At 39.1% G+C, this 26,708-nt stretch overlaps 1 protein-coding gene across 10 annotated transcripts in view; it reads right to left on the bottom strand.

Annotated features, from left to right (window-relative positions):
• Positions 1–26,708, bottom strand: part of SLC4A4 (solute carrier family 4, sodium bicarbonate cotransporter, member 4) — a 408,259-nt gene that overhangs the window by 26,053 nt on the left and 355,498 nt on the right. For all 10 annotated transcript variants that reach the window (XM_021100503.1, XM_021100500.1, XM_021100504.1 and 7 more), the window contains 3 exon segments: positions 18,205–18,318; positions 16,196–16,357; positions 116–294 (listed from right to left, as the gene is read on the bottom strand). In XM_021100503.1, coding sequence (XP_020956162.1) covers positions 116–294; positions 16,196–16,357; positions 18,205–18,318 — 455 coding nt within the window.

The raw sequence follows: 26,708 nt of genomic DNA, 5'->3' as shown, positions 1-26,708 counted from the left end.
AATAATTATTCATCACCCACTCTTTCTCCTCCGCCTCTGCCCAGTTCCTTCTGATTGACACATAGGTCTGTGCATGGTGTGTTTTGTAGCGCCATTTTCTTCTGACTTAACATACCTCACTCCTAGAAACTTTGGTTGTTCTCCAGGTGCCGACGTCTCTGTCTCCATCTTCAAACTGTCGATGTGAGCAATGGAGATGACAGTGGCAGCCACATACCACGGGAGAGCCATGAAGGAGCACACCACCATGAGGATGGCCACCCAAAACAGATCCAGGTGGTAGCCAGCGCCTTTCTGTAACAAGAGGAAACACAACCATGTGGCGAAAGGACTCACACTGCCATCCAGTCCTGTTTCCAGAGGAGGTTAAGAGTATCAAAAGAAACCAGTTCACCTGGCCTCATAAACATAATATTATCAGCAGCTATGCTTCTTAAATGAGGAGACCTCAGCTTCTTTATATTATCCCCCTAACAATTAAACACAAAGCTGCCACAGGTCACACCCCTCCTGGCTTATTATTATTTGTTTATTGTTCATTACGCTCTCTGCATCCAATTATGGAATGGGAACAATGGAGATGTAGCGCTACCTTGAAGGCCACTGAGATCATTCAGTAGAGGGACTGAGGCAAAGTGTCTGGTGAGAACTTAAATGGTAGCCATAGCTGCAGAGAAGGAGCTCCATAAATAATGACAGTAGCAATCGTGATATTGGTTGTTTTTAACATAAGCACCTTAAAAGCAGGCACTGTGCCTTCTCTGCTTGACTCTTTAGCAGTATGCTATTTACCTGGACAAGATTCAGCATATGGCACTAATGATCTGAAAGCAATCTTAAGTGGGTCTGTAGCAAACCGTTGCTCCCCTCTCTTAGTATAGGAAAATCACTGTTTAACAACCTATTCAACATTAAAATTAAGGTAATTACATACCCTTAATAAAGACAGGTTGATTTCAAACACTGCCTGATGGTCACAATAACATTTACTGGCTGGAGAAGCAGACAATGTAACAAAAGGTCTGGCTCTTTTACTCACTAAATAAACATGGTTAAATGTGTCCACAATGTTATTCTATGGTTCTATTTCTCTGCTCTATTTATGAAGAAAGCAAATGCCTAATACCCCTATGGAGCCTGAGAAAATAGAGCAGTCCATTTTCACAGCATGGAAGCAGCAGTGCCAAGAGCCGGTGTATAACCAATCTGGAGGAACAGAGAGGCTGACTTTAAAAAATGAGAATGGGCTTTACACTAGGAACTAGGTGACTGTTATCATTCAGATCCAGTTACAGTTCCTCAGAACACTGCTCCCTTCTCACTGAAATGCCAGATTTCATCCCTGGCTCCCACACATGGATCTAATCATGTTTCAGAGAACTCTTCACAGGCAAGGGGAGCTGACACAAGCAAGCAAAGCCTACTTTTATTTAGTCCAGGTTTGGCTGAGAGTGAAAATCTCAAGAGACAAATAGGTTAATATACACTCAATTTCACTGCAGTACAGATGGTCTGAAAGCATAAGGATTTGAATTGGGAGTGGGTTAAAGTAGGGGAAAGGAGGGCCAAGGTGAGAAGGAACTGAAATAACTTGTTCAGTAGCGACCAATGAGGTCAATGTCATGCTAAATCTGGGGTCTCGTGCATTCATCTCTTCAACAAATTCTCATCACCAACCTATTAATGGGCACAGGTTTAGGTGTTGGTGACATACTTGCAAAGAAAACAGATACGAATTCCCACACTGATGGAGTTTCTACTCTACTGAGGGAGACAACAAAAAACAACATAAATAAGTAAACAATACAGCATCTGAAAGAGTAATAAGCACTATGGAGAGCTTCAAGAACCTGGGCTTGTATCCTGAGTACTGTGGGAAGCCACAGTAGGGTTTTGAATGGAAGAATAGGATGATCTGCTCATGTTTTAAACACTGTGGCTGTGCATTAGAAACAGACTGAAGAGAACAGGAACCAGTTAGGAGGTTGCTGTCATGACCTGTGCAAGAGATGATGATAGTTAGAACCAGAGCGGTACCAGGAATATTGCATAAGTGGGTGGTTTCTGGCCATACCTTAAGGTGTAGCCTATGGTATGTGCTCACACCTGCCTGTGGCCATTCAGGATCTGCCTCTGTTCACACCTGCAGCCTCATCTTTGAGTTCTCTCCTACTTGGGTCCTATGTTATGGCCACATTCAATCATATGCCATTTCTTGAAAAAGTTTTATTCACTAATGCCTGTTGCCCACATAGAATCCCCTACCTGAAATAACCTCTACTTGTCCTTCTTCCCTTGGAAGCATGGGGTTTTATTCATGCTTAAGACTTAAATCAGCCTTCTTTTTCCTTTTTTGTTTGTTTGTTTGTTTGTTTGTTTGTTTTCCTTTTTAGGGCTGCAACTGCCACACATGAAAGCTCCCAGGCTAGGGGTTGAATTGGAGCTGGAGCTGGACCTGCAGCTGCTGGTCTACACCACAGCTACAACAATGCCGGAATCTGAGCCGCATCTGCAACCTACATGGCAGCTCATGGCAACACCAGATCCTTAAGTCACTGAGTGAGGCCAGGGAGCGAACCCACCTCCTCATAGATGCTATGTTACGTTCTTAACCCACTGAGCTACAAGAAGAACTCCCAGCACTGAGTGAGACCAGGGATCGAACTCACATCCTCACAGACACTGTGTCAGGTTCTTAACCTGCTGAGCCACAATGGATCCTTCCAGCTTTTCTTTTTTTCTGATAGTTTTTCCTCTCTTGGCCCAGGGGGGATGGGCAAATCTATGGTTAGATCTCCCCCTTTTAGATTTCCTGGTCTGTCACTTTACTGTTTCCTCTATCACAGCACTCAGCACACTGTTTTGAAATTGTAGATGTATTTCTCTGTCTTTGACATTAGACTATAAGTAATATGAGCAGCTGAACTGTATCCTGAACACCTAAGCAGAGTGCATGATGTATTGTGAATGCTCAATGAAAGTTTATTAAAAAGTGAATGACAAACAGCACATATACATTCTTCTAAATGGTAACTATTCACTTTTAATTAGCTATACAAAAGTATCAAAATGCATTTGTTCATTGGTAAAAAATGTAAATTATTGGGGGGAAAGGGGAAAGTTGGACAACATCTGGAAATATCACATAGTTACAAGCCTTATTTAAACTAAATTACTTAAGACTATATTCGAGGTACCGACATCATAATCAATGGGCAGCATCCTCAAATCCTGTCACCAAGGAAACTGTAATAACCTAACGATGTGCACACTGGCCAGGTCTACGGGTCAAAAGAACAGTGGCTGCAGAAAAAGTCATGCATGTTACCCTGAGCTACTTCCATGCTCTTAAAACCATTTCAAGTAAAACAAGTTTGAACTAGATATGCTGGAGACAAGCAAAAAAATAAAATAAAAAGCAAAAAGGGACACAAGAGAGTGGAATCAGGATTTTAGAAAGTAGAATACAAAGGTAACCGCAAAACCACCAGAATAAATAAAAGTTCTAGGACAAAATAATTATAGAGATGCATAATTACTCTGTACCTCTTGACAGCACTCCCTCAACCATGCTGAGACTACTTGATACTCTTAAAAGGAAGGGAAAATCATCAACATGACCTGAAGGTCCTGCCTGATGTGCCTCTGTATAGTTCCCTCTCCAGACTCAGCCCTCCTCTCCCGCTGCAGCCACACTGGACCACTTCGGTCGTTCATTCTGGCCGGTTACCACCTCTTGTAAAGTGTTCAGCCATAGCGACTCCTGTCCCCTCCTGGGACACTCTTGCTCCCAGCCTCGCTCAACTAATTCCTACTAATGTATGAGGTCTCAGGGTAAGTGCCACCACCTTGCAACTCCAAGCACCTTTTGGACTAGGTCAAACTTTCTCTTACGGATTCTTCAAGCACCATCACTTCTCTTTCACAGCACCAGACATATCTGCAATGTCACATTTTGCATAATTATTGGAATGATGCTTCTCTCCATCAGGGACCAGAAACTCCAAGAGGACTGGGACCATGTGTGTTTTCATCCATCACTGAAACACCAGCACCTGGCATAGTGCCCACCTCAGAGTGGACATAAGATAAATGCTTGTTGGATACGTGAATGAATGTTTATTTAGCTGTTCGGTGGCACTCTGCTAGATCCTAGAAGTAAAATCATAGCCACACAGGCCTTGCCTTCAAGTGGTTTATAATGTAGCAGTGGAGCTGGACACTCCAACAGGCATTCACGATACCTCAGTGTTAAACATCCACAATAGAGGTGAGCTCGGGGTGCCCTGGGAGAGCCAGGTAGGGATACTCAATCTGCCCACAGTCAGGGATGCTTTGCATAGGGGTGGTATTTAAGCTGAGTCCTAAACATGAGCCATAACCCGCCAAGAGACAAGATACGGAAAAAAACAAGAGAAGAAACCAGGCAAAGATGATACCATTTTGAGAAAATTAAACAGGACTGGCACATGGGAGATCGGAAAAGTAGGAAATAAGGCTTAAAAAGTTAAGAACTTTGATATTTTGCTGAAGACTTTAGAATTTTTTATTTTTATTATTATTACTTTAGCATTAGAGCAATGGGAAGCCACTGAAGGGTTTTAAGCAGACAAGTGATAGGATCAGATTTCCGCTGAGAAGGATGGCGCTGCTGGATTGTGGAAGATGTGCTGGAAGTGGTCAAGACTGGAGGCAGAGATGACAATCATGATAATGCTGCCATCATCCAGGCTTGGGATGACGTAGTTTAAACTAAAGTAACAGCACTAGGGAAACACAAAGGCCAGACGAGAGAGATTTTAAGGAGACTAGTCCAAAGAGGTAAAAGCAAAGAATTTAGTAATTCCCACTGTGGCTCAATGGGTTAAGAACCCAATATGGTGTCAAGGAGGACACAGGTTCGATCCTTGGCCTCGCTCAGTGGGCTAAAGATATGGTGTTGCTGCAAGTTGTGGTGTAAGTCACAGATGCAGCTCAGATCTGGCCTTGCTGTGGCTGCAATGTAGGCCAGCAGCTGTGGCTCAAATTTGACCCCTAGCCTGGTAACTTCCATATGTGTGGGTACTGCCCTAAAAAGAAAAAAAAAAAAAGTTTCCTGCTTCACTCTTCTTTACTCGTGTTTCTGAGGACCTATTCTCCTCACAGAGTAAGCATTTTAAAATCTCTATCATAATGTGGCATTTTCCTGCTTAAAACGCTCTAGTGGCTTTTTGTTCCACTGAGAATAAAAGCTAAGCACTGTAAAACCATCTATAAGCTTCTACATCAGTGTTTCTTCCTAGGACTACTTTGCCTCCAGGGTACAGGTGGGAATGTCTGGAGACATTTTTGGTTGCCACAATCTGGAGGAAAGGATGCTACAGGCATCTGGTGAAGAGAGGCCAGAGATGTTGCTAAACAGCCTGCAATACAAGGAACGGTCACCACCAACAAAGAACTACTCACAATGTCACTATTGCTGAGATTGAGAACTTTTGTTCTATGGTGATCTGGTCCCGCTCCCACTACATTATCTTGAAACATTAACCCCTGAGGTTCCAGTCACACTGGCCTGTTATCTGTTCCTCAACATAGCAAGTTCCTTCCTACCCCAGGGCCTTTGCATATGCTCATATTTTTGCTTGGGAAACTTTTTTTTTTTAATAAACATTTGTTGAACACCTATGCTAGGCCTTGTGTTAGATAAAACAATAAGACAGAGTATCTGCCCTTTAGGGGTTTATAGATTATTAGCTGAAGCCAGATGTGGAAGCATATTCTTTACTGTATGTGCAGAATATCAAGCACAAAGAAGGCAAGGTCAATTCCGACCTAGTGGTGAATATGAACGGTGAATAGGGAAAATGCACTGAATGCCTTCAAGGCAGAGACCATTACTTAGAACAATTTTTGCCTTCAACTTCTAACACAAGTGTTCCATTCATAGCAAGGACTCAATAAACGCTCAAAAGGTTAAGTGTGTCCTTTAAAGTTTATAAAGTCCTTGTCTTCGTGGATATAAATCCAAAGGATGTTCTACTTTCTGAAACTGGAGGTTATTTTAAGTACAAAGATAGGAGGTGAAACTTTAGTTCCTTTTGATATTGTACATGCTTTGCTAATACAGAACACAAGATATTTAGGAATAAACTCATGGGAAAATCTGTGAGAACAAAAGACTAGCCTAACAGTCTAAAGTTTATATCTGATAAACTGATGATAACCAAGGGTGTGGGAGCCATAGACAGATATGCACAGACACAGCATAAATGTGCTGGGGACCCTCCGTGATTCAGACAACAAGCTGATTTATGGGGACGCTGAGAACCATGACATAATTTCTCCCACCCCAGGAAGGGACACACATTTGTACACAAATTACAATGTACTCTAAATACAGATCCACAGGGGTTTGAAAAAGACATCCAAGAGTACAGAGGATGAAGTGTTTATGTCTAGTGTGAACCCACAGAAACTTTTTGCAGTGATGACATCTGAAGGGGGCTTTGAATAGCGGAAGCATTCACTATGAGACCTGGAGATGGGCTGGCATAGTCTTTGGTTATCACCCACCTCACACAGTGCATCAACTCTGAGAAACACGTGGCCCAAGATAATATGATTCTTCAATGTATTTACTAAGTCTGTCTTACGGAAATCATTGTAATGGGCTGCCCCCATGAGAGCTAGAAAGAGGACTAAAACATAGTTCTCGCCTTGAAAATGTTTTGACCCAGAAAAGAAGATGAGTAATTACACAAAAAGCTACAGCGTAAGACATTATGGGACCAAGGCTGCAGAGTAATAACATAAGAGCAAACCCAAGAGAATCGAAATTATGAGTGAAGGCTACACTGCAAGTTTTTACATTTGGAGGATCTTAACAGATGGCAAGATTTTGATAAGTAATAATCACTGAAGAGTGGAGAGGAGAGTTGGAACAACCAGCAGAAGGAAGTGCCAGATTTGAAGGGAACCCAACAGTTCATTTGACCAGGGCATGGTACAGTGTGTGGAGAGAGTCATTTTAAAAGAGGGTGAGATAATATCGCAAAGAGACTTAAATCCCAAGCTAGCACAAATGGACACTCTTCAGGGGGAAAGATTTAAAGAGCCGAGCTATAAAGGTTTAGAAATATGGGCCTGACAAATAAGAACAACACTTAAAAAATATTTCTGCTTTTGGAACGAAGCAAGAGAAACTGGTTATTAACTCATGGTTAAACCATTAGAACAGTCTAGACATGGGATAAAAGGACTAGATTTAAGGTATGATAGCAAGAATAGAAGAGAAATATTAACACAGTGCACCTTTCGGCATGATCCAAGAAAATGCACTCAAATTAAGGGTTTTACCATAGAGTAGATCAGAGAGAATTTATTGCTACAACCACCTAATTCTATTCTAAATTATTTCTCCCTCCTACACCCAATCCATAACACTTAAAATCACATTCCTTGGGAGACATCTCCCTGGCTTTGAAATTTGGGGCTCAGACATCTCCCTACCTCTGCAATGACTCAGGGAAAGACCCTGGAGAAGTCATGACCTTGCTGAACCTGGTTTGCTTTTGAGTGTTCTGCAAGGAAAAAGCAGGACATAACTAACCAAAATGATGGCCAAGAAAAGCCAAGCACCTTGGCATTCCTCATCAGTACAGAGCTGTTCAGTAGAGTGGAAAGGAAGATCCCATGCCAAACAGAGCAGCCATGGGACACAGAGCCAGAGCAAATGCCACCCCAAAACATCCTGCTTTAATATCACAATGCCTTCATCTCTCCCCCTGCTTCAGGTTTCTCTTCTGAATCAATTACATAGCAGTCAGAGCCCTTTATAATTTCAGATAGAATCTCCAATTTTCACATTCACAGGCTCCTTTCCTAACAACATTTGAGCAGAACAATATCTAGAGTGAAAAGCCTTTGATTCATGATGGTATCGCCACTGGTTTCTTTAGATTTGTGTCAAAACACTGGCACTTCTTCTATAACTATTGTCATTCAAAGGAATGATTTCAAATAAGCAATTTCAAAAGCGATGGAAACATTTCATACACACTCAACTATTTTAACAGGTAAATCCTAATATGCCTTGATTGGCCAATGCTTCCTACAGGGAATAGGAAAATAAAATTTCAGTATTTCCTCAATCCTAAATGTGATAAACACAAAACTCTGAATTTTATTAGTAAGAAAAATGTCAAAAGCAAAAAGAATAGGCATTTATCTTCAAAGATGCATAGTAATTCTGACCAACTATGTGCCAAAAGTAAGTACATGTTTCCAAATGTTTTTCAGAATAAAATATATTAGTCAACATCTATTTCCAGCCTTTCAAACTAAATCCACACTGAAGTGCCTCCCAGTATAGAACATCTAAAAATGCTTAACAAAATGCAGAAAATATCTCATAGAGATCATGGCTTATCTGCCAGAAAGTAAGAGAAATAACTAGAAACAAAAATAATGGCAAATCAAGGCTCTCTGCCCTCCCAGGAGGCCAAACAACCCAATTGAAAATTTTTTTTCAATGGGCAAAATACCTGAATAGACATTTCTCCAAAGAAGACATATGGATGGCCAACAGATACATGAAAAAAATACTCAACATCACTTTTATTAGAGAAATGCAAATCAAAACTATTACGTACCATCTCACACCTGTCAGAATGGCCATCATTAACAAGTCAACAAATAACAAATGCTGGAGAAGGTGGAGAAAGATTACCCTCCAGCACTATTGGTGGGAATGTAAATTGGCACAACCACTATGGAAAACATCATGGCGGTACCTCAGAAAACTCAATATAGAACTATCATGTGATCCAGCAATCCCACTCCTGAGCATATATCCAGACAAAACATTCATTCAAAAAGATACATGCACCCCCATGTTCATTGCAGCACTGTTCACAGTGGTCAAGACATGGAAACAACCTAAATGTCCACCAACAGATGAATGGATTAAGAAGACGCAGTACATATACATAATGGATTACTACTCATTCATAAATAAGGACAAAATAATGTGGCAACATGGATGGAACTAGAGATTCTTACTTAAGTGAAGTAAGTCAGGAAGAGAAAGACAAATACCAGAGGATATCACCTATGTGTGGAATCTCAAATATGGCACAAATGAGCCTATCTACAAAAGAGAAACAGATCATGGACTTGTAGTTGCCAGGAGGAGGGAGTGGATGAAAACCGTTACATCTGGAATGGATGCTCAATGGGGTCCCACTGTACAGCATAGGGAACTGTACGTGATTGGGTCACTTGGCTGTACAACAGAAACTGAAGAAACATTGTAAATCAATTATACTTTAATAAAAAATAATAATGGCAACAAGAAAGAAAATATCTACAAAGTAGTAAACCCTGGAGCCTGGGTCTGCCCTGCAAGACCATGTCAATCCTTTGGGGTATAAGGAATGGATTAGAATGACCATCTGATTTCTAGGCACAGGAGACCAACCCTAGGCATATGGGAGAAAGGGTATAGATGGGACACATCCCTGAAATAAAAATAGGATACTCTAAACAGCATACTCAGTTGGTCAACCAGAAAAAAAAAATCCTTCAGAAAGACAACATGGATACATGCCTTTCTTGGCCTTGCCACTGGATGTAATTCCACACACACCACACACACACACACACACACACACACACGAATCTCCAAAGATATTCCTAACCATAAATCTACAACTCAGTTTGGGGCTGGAACTTGTATTACCTCTGCAGTCTAGAAAGCTTTAAGCAAAAACTGTAGTGTGAAGTAGTCCTGACCTTCTATGAATTCCTCTAGCCACTACCACCACCCACCACCACCACACACACACACACACACACACACACACACATTTCATCCAAATTAAAAAATATATAATATATATATATTTACAAATGATACATCCAAATTTAATTTCATCAAGCTTCCAGGGAAGTAATCAACAAGATCTATCTAGACTATTGAAAATTCCTCAGTACAAATGTGGAAGATTTTACTTTCCACAAATGGCTGGAAAAATATCTCCTGGCCCATTTATGTTTTTCTGCAATGTAAAATTGCCATCCCTGCATTAAACAGTGGAGTCCTTCCTTAATTCCTTGAATAGAGGATGGCCCTGTCACTATTTTGACCAAATGGCTCTGGCAAAGTAAAGTAGTAAAGCTGTACCAGTTGCAGGTGTAACCAAGAAATGACTTGCATTTTTCAGTTCTTAATTCTTGGAAGTCAGCTGCCTTGAAGTAAGTGCAAATAAATCAACTGCCATGCTGTCAGAAGCCTAACCACATGGAAAGACCCTGAAGGATGAGATGCCATGTGGTGAGAGAGATAGACAGGCAGACACACTGAAGAATATCAAGGTATTAGTCATGTGAGACACATGAGTGAATGAAGAAACCACTTCATACAATCATACTGGTCAACCCTTCAGATGATGCTGGCTCTAGCCATTATCTAACTGCAACTGCAGGAAGACCTCAGGCAAGAAGTACCCATTTGAGCTCCGTCAACCCCAAAACATGAGCAATGATAATAAATTGTAGTTTGAAGTCACTACATTTTCAGATACCTTGTTATGCAGCAAATGATAAATAGAAAAACAAACAACCTAGTTGTCTTCAACAAGTACATGACAAGAGGAAACGGACTAATGGAGGGGAGAATCTATGGACTAAATGTTTATGAAAGGTTGAAAATAATATTTGAACTTCTTTTGCATCCTGATTTATATAAATTATATTTTTAAAGCTTATTATATTTATGACACTTTGTAAATTTAAATATTGACTGGATATTTGATGATATTAAGGAATTTCATTAACATCTTTTGGACTGATAATGGTATTGAGTTCATGCTTTACAAAAGAGATATTACCTTTACAAATACACAGTCTAAAATTTATGGATAATATGGAATGCTACCTACACTTACTTTAAAATATTATAGGAAGGGGATAACATAATGGGATTTAAATGATACAAGATTGGAAAGGAATTGTTAATTGTTAGATTTGGGTAATAACTCAGTAGTTATACCATTCTGTTTGCTTTTGTATATGTTTAAAACTTTTCCATAATAAAAGATTTTTCATAGGACTAAATAAAAATAAAGTATTCCCAGGTTGGCTGGACTCTCCTAAATATTCAGAGGCAAATACAATCTCTGGAAAGTTTTGAAGCATTTCATAGAAAGATTATTAATCACTATTTTATTTTTAAGAAAAGCACTAAATACATGAGGAAGAAAGACACTAGGAGTAAGAGGTAAGAAAACAAAGTTTAGAATCAAACCCACGAAGACAGCAAATATACACATATGGGTGTGTGTGTATATATATAGAGAGAGAGAGAAAGAAAGAAAGAGTATATAGGAGACTATCAAAATTGAACAGGAAGATTTGGAAAAGAGCAAGATAGGACTTCTAAATATAAAAAAAGTATAATTTTTGAAAGGAAAAATTCAATAGAGTGGTTTGGTAGTAGAATGGAACCAAGAGAAGAAAGAATTAATAGAAAGATCCGAAGAAATTATACAAAATACGACACAGAGACTGAGAGAAAAGTAATGTAAAAACAAACAAAACCCAACTTAACAGAAATGGAGCACGAGATTGGGATATATGATAAAGTTCTACTTGGAAATCCAGAAGTATGTATTAGAGATTCAAAGAGTCAAAGACTTACAAAATTCCATAATTAATAAAAGATAGGAAGATTCAGGAGGCCCAATAATCCAATATATAATAAAAAGAGGAGTTCCCGTCATGGCGCAGTGGTTAACGAATCCGACTAGGAACCATGAGGTTGCGGGTTCGGTCCCTGCCCTTGCTCAGTGGGTTAACGATCCGGCGTTGCCATGAGCTGTGATGCAGGTTGCAGACCGGCTCGGATCCCGCGTTGCTGTGGCTCTGGTGTAGGCTGGTGGCTGCAGCTCCGATTGGACCCCTAGCCTGGGAACCTCCATATGCCGCGGGAGCAGCCCAAGAAATAGCAAAAAGACAAAAAAAAAAAAAAATAAATAAAATAAATAAATAAATAAAATAAAATAAAAAGAAACCTATGTTTATGCAAATTATAATAATACCCAAAATTAAGACAAAAAGATGTTAAAGTGCTCAAAAGAAAAGAACAATCACTTACAAAGGAATGAAAATTATACTGACGGCTCATTTTTATGGAAGTCAAAAATAATGGAAAAACAGCTTTAAAATGCTGCATGGCGGGGGAGAGACTATAGTTTTCAACCTAGAAGTTTCCAAAGAAACTATCTTTTAAGAATGAGGGTGAGAAGAACATTTTCAGACAAATACAAATGGGAGTATTTACTTCCCAAAGGGCCTCACAGGAAGGAATTTCTAAAGTCTAGTAAATAAGTACTGTTTAAGGGAAATAATTCAGTCTAATGGAAAATATTCCCAAAAGGAAGGTCTGAAGTGGAAAAAAAAAAAAAAAGAAAGAAGAAAAAGAAAATGAGCAAAGAAAATGTAAACTTGTATGTAATTCTAAAAATACTGACCATATCCAATTAACTGGATTTTAAAATTTAGGTAGCAATAAACTTTGGGTAATAACAGCATGTGATTCAGGAAAGAATATTAAACTTAAAGCATTCCTTAGCCCTTCACATTATTCTGGAGAAGGGTAAAAATACTAACCTTAACTTTAGAACCTAAAAATGTACATTAAAATATGCAACATAATCACCAAAAGATAAAGTACAGAGCTCCCAAACTAATAGGAAAAATAAAAGTAGAAAGCAGAAAATAAGAAAAACAAAACTGTATCCCCTAGACAGGAGGAGAAAGGAGAATAAAAAAGAAACAACACAGAGAAAGTTATACAAACAGAAAGCAAAAATAATATGGTAAAAAGGAATTCAGAGCTATTAGACATCACCATCAATTTAAATGGGTTAAACAGTATAGTTTAAAGTAAAGATTGTAAAAATGGTTTTTCAAAAGTTCAACTATGTCTTATTTACAAAGAGACACAAGACACAAGGTATCCTGAAAATAACAGAAAGGGAAAATATATATCATGCAAGTGAAAATTAAAAGTTACCACAGCTTTATTAGTACAAAATTAAATATGCTTTAGGACAAAGATCCTTACTAGAAATAGAGTCACATAAAAGGTTCCATTCACTAAAAAGATAATTATTTTTGACCCAACTCCTAGAGTAATGAAAATAAAAACGAAAGTGAACAAATGGGACTTAATAAGCCTAAAAGCTTTTGCAGAGTAAAGGAAACCATAAACAAAATGAAAAGACAACCTATAGAACAGGAGAAAATCTTTGCAAACAAAGCAACCAACATCAACAGAAGACTGGATTAGGAAAATGTGGTATATATACACAATGGAATACTACTCAGCCATAAAAGAGAATGAAATAATGCCATTTGCAGCAACGTGGATGGAACTAGAGACTCCCATACTGAGTGAAGTAAGTCAGAAAGAGAAAAACAAATACCATATGATATCACTTATAAATGGAATCTAATATAGAGCACAAATGAACCTTTCCACAAAAAAGAAAATCATGGACTTGAATAGACTCGTGGTTGCCAAAGGAGAGGGGGCAGGAGTGGGGTGGATTGGGAGCTTGGGGTTAGTGGATGCAAACTATTGCCTTTGGAATGGATTAGCAATGAGATCCTGTGAGTAGCACTGGAAACTATGTCTAGTCACTTATGATGGAGCATGATAGTGTAAGAAAATAGAATGTGTACATGTATGTGTAACTGGGTCACCATGCTGTACAGTAGGAAAAAAAATTGTATTGGGGAAATAATTTAAAAAATAAAATAAAATTAAAAAAAAGCAACCAACAAAGGATTAATCTTTAGGATATACAAACATCTCATACAATTTTTTGCCAAAAAAATACTGAAACAATTCAAATAAAAAATGGTCAGAAGATCTAAACACATGTTTCTCCAAAGAAGACAGATGGTCAAGATGGCCAAAAAGCACATGAAAATCTATAGATGCTCAACATCACTTATTACTAGAGAAATGCAAATCAAAACTACAATGAGGTATCACCTCAGAGTGGTCAGAATGGCCATCATCAAAAAGTCTACAAACAAGAAATGCTGAAGAGGGTGTGGAGAAAAAGGAAGCCTCCTACACTGTTGAGGGGAACGTCAGCTGGTGCAACCACTACGGAGAACAGTACAAAGGTTCCTTTAAAAAATTAATATAGGAGTTCCCATTGTGTCTCAGCAGTAACAAACCCAACTAGCAACCATGAGGACATGGGTTTGATCCCTGGCCTTGCTCAGTGGGTTAAGGATCTGGGTTGCCATGAGATATGGTGTAGGTTGCAGACCTGGCTCAGATCTCACATTGCTATCTATGGCTGTGCTGTAGCCACACACACACACACACACACACACACCACACACACACACACAAGACATCATCAACAACAACAAAAAACCCTAAATATAGAACTACCAGGTAGTTCTCCTGGGCATATATCCGGAGAAGACTATAATTTGAAAAGAACCATGCATCTCAGAGTTCACTGCAGCACAATTTACAAAAGCCAAGATATGGAAGCAACCTAAATGTTTATGACAGATGAAATAATGCCATTTGCAGTAACATGGATGGACCTAGAAATTATCATACTAAATGAAAAAAGTCAGAGAAAGATAAATATCATATGAGATCATTAACATGTGGAAGCTAGTGAAAAATGATACAAAAGAACTTAACAGAAACAGACTCAAATTTGAAACCAAATTTATGGTTCTCAAAGGGGAAACTTGCAGGGGGCTGGGGGAGGGATAAACTAGGGGATTGGCATTGACATACACACTCTACTAATACAAAATGGAGAGGGGACAAGGACCTGCTGCATAGCACAGATAACCTACTGAATAGTGTGCAATACCCATATGGGAAAAGAACCTGAAAAGGAATGAATATCTGTTTACTGTGTGGCACACCTGAAACTAATACAATTTTGTAAGTCAACTATGTTACAATAAAATTTATAAAATAAAAAAAAAAAGTAAACTAAATATAAATATAGATGTACTTAATAACATGGCTTCCAAACAAATAAAGCAAATATTAGCACAAAACAAAGACATAATACAGAAAATTAGTAACGTAATAAATATAGTAAAAATTGCTTTTTTTGAGAAAAGACTAATAACATTAACAAATCTAAGACCAGTCTGGTCAAGAAAAGTGAGAAGCACTTACCCATATTGGGACTTTAAAGGGAAAAATAACAGATTAAGTTTATAAAAATAACAAATGATGATATTATAAACAACATGCCAAATTTTAAAATAGAAGAAAAATGGAAAAATCTAGAAAAATATGTTACTACAATTGAAAAATAGAAATTATGAATGTTTTATAGCTGTTAAAACATTTTGACTGCCAGTTTTACAAGTACCACACAGAAACCAACTAGCCCAGATAGTTTTACAACTTGTCGGATCATTCAACGAAAAGATAACTGACATGTTAGACATAATAAAGAGACTATTACATTCTATTTCAGAAAAGGGGATGGTAGTGGAATAGGAGCAGAAATACTCTCCAGCTCATTTCATAAGAATAGTATATTTCTGATACCAAAATCAGACAGGGACAGTATAACACAGGAAAAATGCAAGCCAATGTCATTCTTAATGTCAAAGATGTAAAAATCTGATATATAAATATAGTTACATTACATCTTATAATATTATATTAACAAACCAAATCCAACCATATATAAAAAAGGGACTATATTCTACCAGGCTGCAAGCTTGGTTCAGCAACAGAAAATCTAATACAACTCACCAAGTCAACAGGTTAAAGAAGAAAACTCATATTTTTATCTCAATAGTTTCAGAAAAACTATTTGTCTTCATTAAGGACAGTTACCATATTAAAATCAGATATAGGATGACAGTGGCTAAGTGGTAAATAGCTTATATTGTCCTCTCTAGTAGGAGCAAAAAAAAAAAAAAAATGATTTGAAACAACTTTCTCAGGCTTAAATGAGCTCTTCCAAAAGTATTATACTGAGGAGAGGTGTCCACCCAGGGTCTGTGATCTATGACTCTGGTGAGTCTTAAGGAACACGAGCTAGAACTCCCAATAAAGCTATCTTGGTTTTGAAGCAATTAGTATTTTCAAGAACTACAAAGGAAGTAGCAGGCAATGATAACCATGGTTTGGAACATTTACCTTGAGTTTATGTTCTTTTCTGTTTACAATCACAGCTGTGATTTGCTGGTCCATGAAAATCAGAATGGTGACCAACAAAGCAGGAATAGCAGCTGCTAGGTACACCCACCAGGGGTTTCCTCCAAATGGTGGAACGAACCAACCTCGGTTTGGACTTGTTGGCTTGAAGGAAAGAGAAAAACATTTTTCAAAACAATATGAATATGGACTACTTGGCGAGACATTAATGGGCGAGAAGACACTTTTATATTTGGAGAGCCAACATATTAAAAAACAGAAACACAAAAGAATGTATACATGTAAGTGTAGCTGTACAGTAGAAAAAAAAAATATATATATATATAAATAAGTGAAAAAAATGGAAAAATAAAAAAAATTTAAAAATAGGAACACTTTTACTGATAGGTTGGACAAAGAAGATTATTCACGAAAAACTTTCGAAAGGAAGTTATTTTTAAGGCAGTGTTTTAAATGAACAAAACTAAGACTAGGATGGAAAAGGGGATGGAAAAGAAGTAAATGCCATTTTGCATAGTTAAGATGATTTAAGATAAGACTCAAGATGAAAGAAATTGACCTAAGTTTAAGAGGCAGCCATAAGGAAAACCCAACCATGATATTTGGTAAGGAGGCAGGCATGAAATGACAAAACCACCATGAATTTTGTTCATGGGTTTCAGTACTGATACTTAAGTTGTTTCTACTACTGGCAAATTAAAATCGTTTTATAACATAATACAAAGAAAGTCACAAATATTTTTATATGTTATAGTTGAGCTTATTATTTAAATACTCTCATCTTTCTTTTTTCATGTTTTTCTAACTGTGAACAATACAAATAAACTAAAACAGAACCCTATCTATGAATTATTTTCTCCACATTTACTATCAAGAAAGCCTCACTTTTCTTCTGAAAATACTTGTCATCTGTCTCATTTTGGTCCTAACTCCATCATGGAATCGACCCACATTTTACTACTTTTACAAGGTATGTGCACATTGTAGTTTTGTTCTTCCATATATTTCAAATCCCCAATATAAGGCCTTGGGAATTTGATAGATATTGACATGAACAAATGACTGAATAAATGAGAGCTCATCTTTGCTAGTAAAGACAGCCTGGCAGAGAAAATGCAAAAAGCATTTTGTTTGCTATAACATAGATATCCCTTTCTCATTAAGTAAGTTATTAGGCTAAAACTGCAGTTAGTTTAATTTTTGTTATACATGGTCTCAGTGATGGAGCAGTTAGTATTCTGGAAAGTACATGAAAGACTTATAATGGAAAATTAGGTAGGGATAGTTACAAATGACTGAAATGTAAATTTTACCTATTGGGAATTATCCTAATTATTATCCTAATTATTAAATTAACCTAATTATCCTAATTATTAAAATGTAAATTTTACCTAATAGGAATTATCCATTTTGTAAACCTATTGGTGTGCACAGACCTAACAGGTAAACCAACAGGTTTACAAAATGGATAATTCCTGTATCTTCTTGGGAATAATTAAAATGCATATTGTATATAAATGTATGTAGCTATGGCAGGTTGTTTGGCAGGAGGAAAAGAACACAATTTGTAATGCAATCTTGGGCTTTTTACTTAATTTTTATGAGTTTCAATTTCAACTTCATAAAATCAGGATGATGACAGTTACATCATATCCCAGAATTTTTACATGGATCAAGGTGGTAAACTGTATAAAAATAATTTGGATATTTTTAAATACACTAAAAATATAAAGTAGAGTTTATAATGTTACCATAAGATACTTTCAACAAAAGTCAGTATAATGTGAACCTCGCATTGGGTCTGAGTCACGCATTTAATTATAGTGAAAAAATAAAATGTATATACGCACCTAGCAAGAGACAATTTAAAAAACAAAGAAATGAATAATCATACAAAACTAACTCAAAGAGAGAGACAACCAGCTAGAACAGGGGAAGAGGAAGAAAACCAAAGAGTTCCAGGAATGACCAAAAGACAGAAGTTCACCTACCTTGAACTCACTTGGCACAATTAGTTTCGGAGTATCCACACCTACCAGAGCATCTATTACACAGAAGATGAGAATGGACAAGATAATGGCAAAGTCACTGATCAGTTTTCTTGCCTGAGGAAAAAAAAAAGAAACCAGAGACTGTTTAGCACTGGATACATGTATTTGTCTCTGTTTGAGATTCTTTTTAAAACTGTTTTTGCATCACTTTCTTACTTGGCCAGAAATAGTCTAATCACACAGAACATGTCAGTTTCGGGGGGGGGGGAAGGCAGGGGAGGGGAAATCAAAGATAATATATCCTTGAAGTTCTGAACAAACACTCCTCCTATGTGCAGCACAAAGGAGACCTGGATAAGATGAAATCGCAAAGCACAGTGCAAAAATCTATACAAAAACAGACTTCTATTATTTGGGAGGCAGTACTGTGCATCCAGAGCAAAACAAATTTCACAACATAACTTGAAAACTTAGCAGGGAAAGGGTTATAATTCTATTCCACTGAATGGATTTAAGACCTCAGAGAAACAAAAAGTGACAGAAGACAGAAAGCGGATGGTTTCACTAACTTTGTCAAAGAAAACATTTTTCACTCTAGGCTAGAGCTCCAACTCTCCTGTACATGGGGCATTTCTTTTTCCACCACTTCTTAAGTGAGGTCTCCATCAGCTGACAGCCTTTAGATTTCCTAAGCACCTGCCTTGGGTCAGGACGAGGGCCGGGCTTTATGGGATGTACATTAAACCCAAACGATCCCCATGGAGTAGGTGCAGAATGGCCATTTCTGAGTGAGTAGGGGAGCATGGGACCTTTCAGTTGGTTTGTGATTCCTCTGTGGTGTCTAGTGGCACTGACAATGGCCTAAGAATATTACTAGAGCACAGAGAGCTGAGTTTCCCTACAAGGTGTGTGCACATGGTAGTACATAATTTGATCATTCAATAAGAATTTACTGAGCACATTCAGCCCTCTGGATTCACGGGTTCTGCATCCCTGGAAACACAGGGCCAACTATGAATACTAATTACTCTGCTAGGCACTAAGGATACCACAGCGAACAAAAAAGACAATCCATGTCTTCCTGAAGATCACAATCAAGTCATACACAAGGGAGCTAGCTTGGCTCCCAAGCAAAACCAGGGTTGATTCAGCCATTGTCACATTTTCTCAGAGTGAGCAGTCAGTTTTCTGGTGCTGCTAGTTGAAGAGAGCTCAGTGCTGCACTGAGTGGCTGCACAGTTCTCTGGACAGAAGGTCTGTCGCAAGGCAGAGGCACTGCTGCAGGCAGGTGTTCAACAGAAACTGAAGTGGAGAATGGAATGATGAAGTCATGTGGCACGAAGAACACAGTGATGCTCAATTCTCGACCACTACCAGGTGTGTCAGGAGCCTTGGGTACTGACAAGTAGCAGGACCATAGACGGCCCTTTTGGCCAGAAACTCCTTTCTCTCTTGGAAGGTTGGTTTAGCTTTTTCAGAGAAGCACAAACATAGGAACAGAAAGCCAGCTACAGGACTTTTAGGGGAAAGGTAACACCAACCACACAGGTAATGTCAAGCACAAACAACAACGGCGATCAATTTGGGGAGAAAATATAGTACAGCAGCTAGAAGCACAGTTTCTATAGTCAGATGACCCGGGCTGGAATGCCAGCGCCGTTATTTCCTACTTGTAAATACGTATCCTTTTGTAGCTTCAATTACCCCAACTGCAAAGTGTAGCCAAAATAATCCCTCATTGGTTTGTTATAAGAATTAAATGGGATAAGCCACGAAAGGGCTTAACATAACACCCACGACATCATAAACTCTCCTAATATACATGAACTCATGTTATTTCAAGTTCCACCAAGAGCTTCTTTGGCTGCACAGACCACTGGAATTACTACATAATCTCCTGGCAGGAGGCCTTTGAAAGGAATCTTGAATTCCAAGAAACAAGAAACAAAAGCCCAGTAATAATATGAAACTGCCGCTCAGAGCTCATTTTGGTTGGAAGTATCTGGAATCCCTGCAGAAAAAGGACATGTCCCAGTGGCTTGATACTGGAGGAAACACCCCTCTCTTAAGTTTTCTGCACATTAAGATATGACACAGGCTGTTCAGGATGGTCTGGCAAGAGACAGCCATGGGCAGCAGGCGAGGAGTTTGTCAAGATGTCACAACAATCTCTCTGGTCCAGGTCATGAAACAGTGGAAGACCAAAGATCATTGCAAAGGCAAAAAAGAAGTTCTCTCTTCTTTATCGCCCTCCCAATCCTTACTCAGCAAATCTAACTTGTTGACAACTCAAGCTATCCTAGAAGTTGTCCCAAAAGAGCATAACAGGTATGAACGAGGCAGTGCTCCTCCTCCCCTCCCTGCTAAACAGAGGGGAAGTAGAAGCGAGCAAATGAAGCCAACCTGCCACTTCTGGGTAGACATTTCTGCAGGGCCCCCATCGCTGGCCCTGCTGAGGACAGATCCGCATGACTGGAATCGCCACTGGGCATGGGGAAATGCTGCTTCTTCAGTTAGGAGAGGAGGCATTCTCAGCCTGCCACAGTGGAATCCTTGAGCCCTAAACCTGCTCTTTCAGAAGTTCTCTCCATCTTAATTAATGGTGGCTTATTTATTCTATCATTTAGGCCAAACACTGGCCCATCCATGCAATTCTTCTCTTCCTCTTACATCCCACATCTAACAGGTCAGCAAATGACCTTCGGAACATAGCCAGGGAGTTCCCACTGTGGCTCAGCAGTAACTAACCTGACTAGTATCTATGAGGACGTGGGTTTGATCCCTGGCCTTGCTCAGTGGGTTAAGGATCCTACGTTGCTGTGGCTGTGGTGTAGGCCAACAGCTAGAGCTCAAATTCGACCCCTAGCCTGGGAACTTCTATGTGCCACAGGTGAGGCTGTACAAAGCAAAAAAAGACAGGATCCTGTCTCTTCTCATCACCTCCACTGTTAGTCCCACCCTTGTCTAAATCACCCCTTTATTTACCACATAGGGTTCCTGCTTCCTATCTTCCTGCCTCCACACTCATCCCTTTCAGGAAGCTGCTCAGATATCACCCAGAAAAATCATGTTAAAATTTAGGTCAAACAATGTGGAAGGCAGATTAATGCTCCTTTAAAGATGCCTAATTCCTGGAGCCTGTGACTATGTAACGTTACATGGCTTGGGAGAATGGGAGTTTTGCAGATACAGTTAAGGGCACTGGTCAGATGACCCTGTGGGGAATCTACTTGGGATGATACCCGTGGGTCCACTGTAATCACAAGAATCCCTGACAGTGAAAGAGGGAGACAGCAGAGTCCCTGTCAGGGCAACGCAGCATAAGAAAGACCTGACTGGCCACCATAGGAGATGGAGGGAAGGGGCCAGAAGCCAAGGATTGTGGGTGCCTCTAGTAGCAGGAAAAGGCAGGGAGTGCATTCTTTCAGAGCTGCAGCTACCACAGTCCCACAGTCATAGCAATGCCAGATCTGAGCCACGTCTGCGACCTACACCACAGCTCACGGCAATGCCAGATCCTTAACCCACTGAGCAGGGCCAGGAATGGAACCCGCAACCTCATGGATACTAGTCAGGTTTGTTACTGCTGAGCCACAACGGGAACTCCCCTGCCAGCGTCTTGATTTTCGTTCACTGAGACCCTTTAGAGACTTCTGACCTCCAGACCTCAAGACAATAAATGTGTTGGTTTAAGCCATCATGTCTGTGGTAATTTAATACAGCAGCCATAGGAAACCAATCACTAGCACAAATAACTATAGACAGTTTCTCTATTTTAGTTTAATTATTAGTTTCAGAAAATTATATATTTTTCATATAAATACATATATATGTGACATTTGGAAGAAGTCCTCAGCAATGGCATTCTTGTCAAGTGTGGCACTATTATACAACAGGTATAAAAGTAGCTAAAAAGACAAATGCTAATAACCCGGATTACATTTCTTAAAATGTATGGGGAAAGAAAAGCCACTCTATTAATAATACTGCTTAACCTCATTAAAAATCACAGCCAGGGAGATTTATTCTGGGTAATATACTCACTTCTATTCCCCTTCCTTCCCCTTAAATTGTACAATACAGTTCAGGTAGGGCAAAAGTCACTCCTGGAGAGTGTTTATTGTGACATTCACTTCTGAGATACTGGCTCTAGTTTAAACATCATAGCCAAGGAAATTGATTTTTCCCAAACCACTTTTGTATTCAATTCTAAACCCTCTAATTAGCAAGGCAGGCAGGGGTGCTATTTCAGCAGGCTTTTCAGGTCTAACCCTCTACTAAAATTAAACTTTAATTTGAACGAGGCAAAACCAACAGGAGAACCAGAAAGTGCCCTGAAGATGTCAAGCGCTGGGTACATACAGCTACTACATCCACTCTAGGACCTGGGTATAGGAGCTTGGGGGTTGATTTTAGATAGAGTAAGGCTCTCATCTACCTGGGTCTTTCTCACATTTCCAAACACATTTAGAAAATGAAACATATATAACTTCCTTTTCTTACTGTTTTTATTTTACCTTCTATTTTCATCAAACTTGATCTCTTTCAAAAACTCCAAAACAGTACCATTATGTGTCCATATAAAAATAAGGAAATCAAATTAGAAACCCATAGTTCCTAATTCCCTACTGGATATTTACTGGTAATGATATGAAGTAGAAGCGCCAAAGTTTTCATGAGAAAACTATTTCCATTAGACTTCATGCCCAAGCTCGTGGATTCAGCTAAATCTTCCAACTTAGCCTGGACAAACTTCATAAATTATGGGTCCATCCAATCAAACACTACGTCTCTCCAGGCTCAAACTTCAATATCCTAAAAACATAAACTCACACAATTGAAATGAGACACAAGTTAATTCCTACATATCAAGGGCTTACTTTAAAATTTTTTGCTTTTTTATTTTTGTCTTTTTAGGGCTGCACCTGTGGCATATGGAAATTCCCATGCTAGGGGCTGAATTGGGGCTAAAGCTGCCAGCCACAGCAACACAGGATCAGAGCCACGTCTGTGACCTATACCACAGCTCATGACAACGCCAGATCCTTAACCCACTGAGCGAGGCCAGGGACTGAGCCGGCATCCTCATGGATACTAGCTGGATTTGTTTCCACTGCACCACAAAGGGAACTCCCTGCTTTTTTTTTTTTGAATAGTAAATGGATGTGCTATAACCTATGATAATTCCTACTTTCATTCATGAATGGGGAAAAGAAATGCGTATTTCAACTAGAATTCCTTTATATCAGAATGGTTTTGAGTTCTTTTATTTTTGCTTATCATTTTTTTTCAAGTATAAAAATGAAGAGGAAAAATATTTCTGTCTATGCAGAATTTAGTTATAAAATATCTCAATTAATCTAATAAGAAGCAATCAGCTTAAATGTTTAAACTACCAAAGCAAAGAAGAAATTAAGTGGCTGGGAAGAGAAATTCAAATAACCATACGTAGTTCTCTTGCTCTTGGGCAAAAACCACCTAATAAATCTATTCTACACACACTCTTCATGAAGGATGATACTGTATTAATTATTAAGAGAGTCATACTCACTGAGACACCCACAGTGAGAAGCCAGTTAATTTATAGGGGAAAAAAAAAATGAATTTGGCTCCTCTGAAGCCCCAGAGGATATTTAGTTTTCACTTTGCAAGGGCTGCAGCTGTTCCTAAATTAACTGGGGGAAAGGCTGCAAGACTGCCGAGTGGTTCTCAAAGGATGGAGCTGTTACAAAGAGAGAAGCCCGCAGCAGGCAGCCTGTGGGGTCTTAATAAATACTAATTCTTGATGTCAATTCTTCTCATGATCGTCATGCTTGCATGCAAATGTTAAACCAAAGTGTAAAAACATGTTTATTCTAGACGAAAAAAAAAAAGTATGCCAGACAAGTAACTGCCTTTTGGCAGTCAGAAAAAGGCATAAAATACCATGAAAATTTCCCAACAGCCAATGCTATGCAGCACTATAAAAGATATTAGCATTATTATCAGCATAATAATCCAAACACTCTGTACTCTGAATCAACAATACCCACTATCACTAGAATTCAATAAAAGGACGATCTGATTTAGACCCCAGGACTTTAATGCCATGAGTTCTAGAGTCAAAAAGACTTGGGGAATAAAGAAGGGAGCTGGATTGGGCACTTTGTCTGGGAGGAGCTTAGAGCTTGCACCTGTTTTTTCAAGCAGGGAACGGAGGAGAGTAGGCCAAAGGAAGTGGTTCCACAGGGAAGTGGGGAGACTTTATTAGTCAAGCGCCTCTTCATTCTGCCTCAAACTGAGCAGGAGAACAAAGACCCAAATGACTGAGTGCAGGAAGCAAATGAGGAAATCACCTGGGGATTACTGTCCCAACCTGCTCACTATACTCTAAGTTAAAACTGAAAATTTGCACCTGATCCAGAGAAGCCTGATCAGGGGAATAGAAATCCAGAAAACACATCACATAAAAAATGATGGGAGGCCTCAAGAAGCTGTAGGGAGAAACTGCCTTCAAATATGTGAAGTCTGTCATAGGAAAGAAAGACTGAACTTGGTCTATGTGGCTTGTTCAAGGGCAGACACCAAGGACAAGGCTGTGAAAGGCAGATCTGTGTTTCCACCAGGCCCCTTCCGAGATGTGAAGGTCCTGTTCTGGAAGCATTTAAGTGGCCCACGGATGACCACTGGTCAGAAATGAAGAGGCAACGTCAGACTAGATGGTATTCAAAGTCCTAACACTAAAATTCAACCATGAAGACCCAGTTATCAAAATTTCTTGCCCCTCTAATAGGGTCTTTTCAGCTATATCCTCTGCAAAACCATTATAATAAGTTTCCAAAGCTTTAAAAGGAAGGTGGCTTTATAATGGACAAAAAATTAAAAAAGAATAATCAGTAAGTCATATGTATAAATGAGACAATCCAGAAATGGAGTTGGACATCACTTTTTAAAAATTTTTTAAAATTGTTTAATTTTTTAAATTAATTATTATTATTATTATTATTTTGGTCTTTTTGCCATTTCTAGGGCCACTCCTGTGGCATATGGAGGTTCCCAGGCTAGGGGTTGAATCGGAGCTGTAGCCACAGGCCTACGCCAGAGCTACAGCAATGCAGGATCTGAGCCGTGTCTGCAACCTACACCAGAGCTCACGGCAGTGCCAGATCCTTAACCCGCTGAGCCAAGGGCAGGGATTGAACCCACAACCTCATGGTTCCTAGTCGGACCGTTAACCACTGACCCACAACAGGAACTCTGGACACCAATTTTTTCTTAATGGATTTCAATGCTGGTGACTTTTCTCTGATGGAGAAGTAAGCAGATGGTGCTTAGGATCAACAAGGTACCATGATCAAAAGGACTTCTGGCCACACTCCCCTACGCCTCCCAGCTCTCACAAGATACTCTGGCTGGGAGTTCCCACAGTAGCACAATGAGATGGGCGGCATCTCTGGAGTACCAGGACACAGGTTTGATCCCCGGCCTGGCACAGGAACTCCATAGATGGCGGAACAGCCAAAAAAGAAAAAATAAATAAATACTTCAGGCCCAATTCAGGTTGACTATAATTTTTTGTCCTATGTCCATAAAAAATGAAGTATTTGTAATCTTTGCTAAATATTTAACAGATTGAGTTGTGTTCATAACCAAATATCACTTGTCATTCTTAATAAACATGAAAATCATCTTGGATTAGAAACAAATTTGACTTTAAAATAATTTTCCTTGGTACAAAACAACACAAGAATTTGAAAATCCGATTCCACTTCATTGACAGCAAAGTCATTTTCTGAATGAGTTTCAATGGCATGACGTGGTCTGATGTTTCTGCAGGAACTAGCCAAATGTCACCCACTATTATTAACACTGGAATGGGACATCAAAAACAGGCCCACTCTTTCTTATTCATGTTTGGATACAATTACTTGGTTCAGTTTGATGGTTTTTACCATTCACCAAGAATATTTCTGAGAGAAGAAGAAAACAGAACAGAGAAGTCACCTGATTCTTATAAAGAGGTGTTTATACACTAAACACATCCAACACTAACAGAATTATCACAGGCCAAAATGCCAACTAAGAATCATGGTTCCCCCAATCCAGCTAATGGTGGAATCCTAGACTGTTTTACATGGATTAAAAACTAAATGTGTCACCAAACTAAAATGCTCATTATGTTTTCACCGAAACTCGGAAACCCTACACTTTTTTCTCATCCATAATTCCAGTTCCTCAAAGACCACCATTAACTTATTTAGGTCACATGAAGTCTCCAAAGTATGATCCCATAGTAGACAGTAAGAATGAATGAGGCAGAAGGACTGAAATGATTCATCTCATTTTTTTAAAACCTCAAAAATCTGGAGTTCCCATCATGGCATAGCGGAAACAAATCTGACTAGGAAACATGAGGTTGCGGTTTGATCCCTGGCCTCGCTTAGTGGGTTAAGGATCTGGCATTGCCGTGAACTGTGGTGTAGGTCACAGAGCAGCTCGGATCTGGCATTGCTGTGGCTCTGGCA

The sequence above is a fragment of the Sus scrofa genome, chromosome 8, assembly GCF_000003025.6.
Source record: "Sus scrofa isolate TJ Tabasco breed Duroc chromosome 8, Sscrofa11.1, whole genome shotgun sequence".
Taxonomy (NCBI): domain Eukaryota; kingdom Metazoa; phylum Chordata; class Mammalia; order Artiodactyla; family Suidae; genus Sus; species Sus scrofa.
The sequence above is the reverse complement of the archived record's forward strand: the minus strand, read 5'-3'. Positions and strand labels throughout refer to the sequence as shown.